Source organism: Colobus angolensis, unplaced genomic scaffold (assembly GCF_000951035.1).
Source record: "Colobus angolensis palliatus isolate OR3802 unplaced genomic scaffold, Cang.pa_1.0 Scaffold36, whole genome shotgun sequence".
NCBI classification, from domain to species: domain Eukaryota; kingdom Metazoa; phylum Chordata; class Mammalia; order Primates; family Cercopithecidae; genus Colobus; species Colobus angolensis.
The window spans coordinates 3355019-3357735 of NW_012116932.1; the positions used below are offsets into that span (position 1 = coordinate 3355019).

Sequence of the window (2717 nt, forward strand, 5' to 3'; positions counted from 1 at the left end):
CCTGCGCTTTGGAAGGCTGAAGCTGGAGGATCGCTTGAACCCAGAAGTTCGAGACCAGCCTGGACAACATTGCGAGATCCCATCTCGACAAAAAAAAAAATTAAATGAAAATATTAGCCGCGCTCAGTGGCGTCCGTCTCCAGTCCCAGCTACTGGGGAGGCTGAGGCGGGAGGATCTCGAGCCCAGGCGCTCAAGACTGCAGTAAGCTACGATCACGCCACTCCACTCCAGCCTAGGCAACAGACCAAGACCATGTCTCTAAAAAAGAAAAAAAAAATCAAGGAGAGAGAATAGGTCACCCAAAAGTGTGCAAAACCCTCAAAAAGGGGTTGAGTTTCCATCACCCTGTCTGAAGAACTGAAGACCGCAAGTGGGCGCCAATTTCGGAAGTGTGGCAGCAGACAGGATGCGAAGGGCTCTCCCTCGTTTGGCTCTCTGTCCCGCCCACTACCCCGAAGTGTGGCCCAGCTCCAGAACTAAGGGCGCATGCTCACCTTGTAGCTCAGCCAATCAAAGAGAAGTGAGGCGGGCATTCAGGAGGAAATAGTGTTTGCAAACAGGAAGTGTGGCAGTACATCTGCCGAACCACCGGAGAGTGTCATGGAGGCCTACGAGCAGGTCCAAAAGGGACCCCTGAAGCTGAAAGGCGTCGCAGAGCTGGGAGTGACCAAGCGGTGAGGCCCGAGGGCCCGCGGGATTCCGTCTTCACTCCCCTTAGACCTTTTCTCTGGACCCCTGGCCCTGATCCTCCGACCCGCCTCCTCGTGTCTTTTTCCAGGAAGAAGAAAAAGAAGGACAAAGACAAAGCGAAACTCCTGGAAGCAATGGGAACGAGCAAAAAGAACGAGGAGGAGAAGCGGCGCGGCCTGGACAAGCGGACCCCGGCCCAGGCGGCCTTCGAGAAAATGCAGGAGAAGCGGGTGAGCAAAAGCAGAAGGCGGCGAGGAGGGCGGGGACACCTGGCGCCGGGAGACTCGAAATTGGGGTCAGGGCTGGGGCGCTCGGAGGGCAGGGGGAGCGGTCAGAGGAGACCTTAATTACGGGGAGATGATGCTGTGCGTGAGTGAGAGAAGAGGCGCCCTCTGCCGGGGGAGCGCCAAGGATGAGAAGACCCCGCTGGCCCTAGTGGGCAGCAGAGGGGAGAGCTAGAACTGGCGTTGAAAGGAGGCCAGAGCTGGAGACCCGGGTTTGGATTCCAGTGCTGTGGCTCATTTGCCCTGCGACACTAGGCCAATGACTTTCTTATTTCCATGCCTCAGTTTACTTCTCTGTATGAGTCAGGATAGTAATTTATTCTAAGAGGGTTGGGAACTCGGGAGGAAGTCATGAACGTAAAAGGCAGTGCAGTGCGTAAATGCTCAGTGGATGCCAGCTCTTGATATTAAATGGCCATGCTCACCGCTCGAAGTCACCACAAAGTTTGTTTCCAATACAACTTTGGCAGATTCAAACATGTTGTTTATATTTTTTATTTATTTATTTTTGGTGGGGTTGGAGCACTGCAGCCTCTGCCTTCCGGGTTCAAGCAGTTCTGCCTCAGCCTCCCGAGAAGCTGGGATTGCAGGCGCCCACCACCACACCCGGCTAATTTTGGTATTTTTAGTAGAGTCGCGGTTTCACCATGTTAGCCAGGCTAATCTCGAACTTGTGATCTCAAGTGATCCGCCCGCCTCAGCCTCCCAAAGTGCTGGGCTTACAGGCGTGAGCCACTGCACCCAGTCTCAGCTGTTGATGTTGAATGGCCATGCCCATGACGACTTTGTATTGTATTTAAGGCTCCAATAAATTATTACTTCTTGATATTAAACACAATAAATGTGTGCAGTGGAGAACAGAACAGTTCATAGTAAGATAGATAAACTGGGTCCGTTATGCTAAGGAGACAGAATAATCAGTGCAGGTCAGTGATTCTCAACTGGGGGTAGTCTCCACCCCACAAACCCCCACTGCTAAGCACAGTCTGGAGACATTTTTGGTTCTCAACTGGATTGGGGTGGGGACTACTGGCAACAGTGGCTAGAGGCCAGGGATGATCCTTCACACCCTGTAATACACAGGACAACCCGCTGCAGCGAAGAATGATCCGGCTCCAAATATCAGTAGCACTGAGGCTGAGAAACCCTAACCCTGGTCTAGGTGATTCTGTGTGGTGACACTGGGGAAAATGGACATTGGGAACATTGGGAAAATTAACTCCTTAATCCCAGGTCTAATTCAGGCATACAGAAAACATATGGGTGCACTACCTCTGGCAAGACAGACCTGAGTTTGACTCTGCCTCTGCCACGAATTAGTGGTGTAACTCTGGGCAAGCCAGTTACCGTTTAGTTAAAGTAGCAGTAAAGTCTACCTCACAGGGTTGTGGTAAGGATTTAACAAGTCAGGTGGGCGGATCACGAAGTCAGGAGTTCAAGACCAGCCTGGCCAACATGGTGAAACCCTGTCTCTACTGAAAATAAAAAAATTAGCCAGACATGGTGGCACACGCCTGTAATCCCAGCTACTTGGGAGGAGGCTGAGGCAGAAGAATTGCTTGAACCAGTACCTGGGAGGCAGAGGTTGCAGTGAGCTAAGATCACGTCACTGCACTCCCGGCTGGCAACAGAGTGAGACTCCATCTCAGCGAGACTGAGTCTGACTGTCACCCAGGCTGGAATGCAGTGCGATCTCGGCTCACTGCAACCTCCGCCTCCTGGGTTCAAGCTCTCCTGCCTCA

General features: G+C 52.4%; 1 protein-coding gene across 3 annotated transcripts in view; it reads left to right on the top strand.

Annotated features, from left to right (window-relative positions):
- Positions 1-546: 546 nt before the first annotated feature.
- The window catches only part of FAM32A (family with sequence similarity 32, member A), a 6648-nt gene continuing 4477 nt past the window's right edge, over positions 547-2717 (top strand). For all 3 annotated transcript variants that reach the window (XR_001003025.1, XM_011953258.1, XM_011953259.1), the window contains exons 1-2: positions 547-675; positions 780-921. Coding sequence is in view for 2 of the 3 variants with exons in the window: in XM_011953258.1 (XP_011808648.1) it covers positions 602-675; positions 780-921 (216 nt within the window). In the remaining variant the exon portion in view is untranslated. The remainder of the gene's footprint in view (positions 676-779; positions 922-2717) is intronic.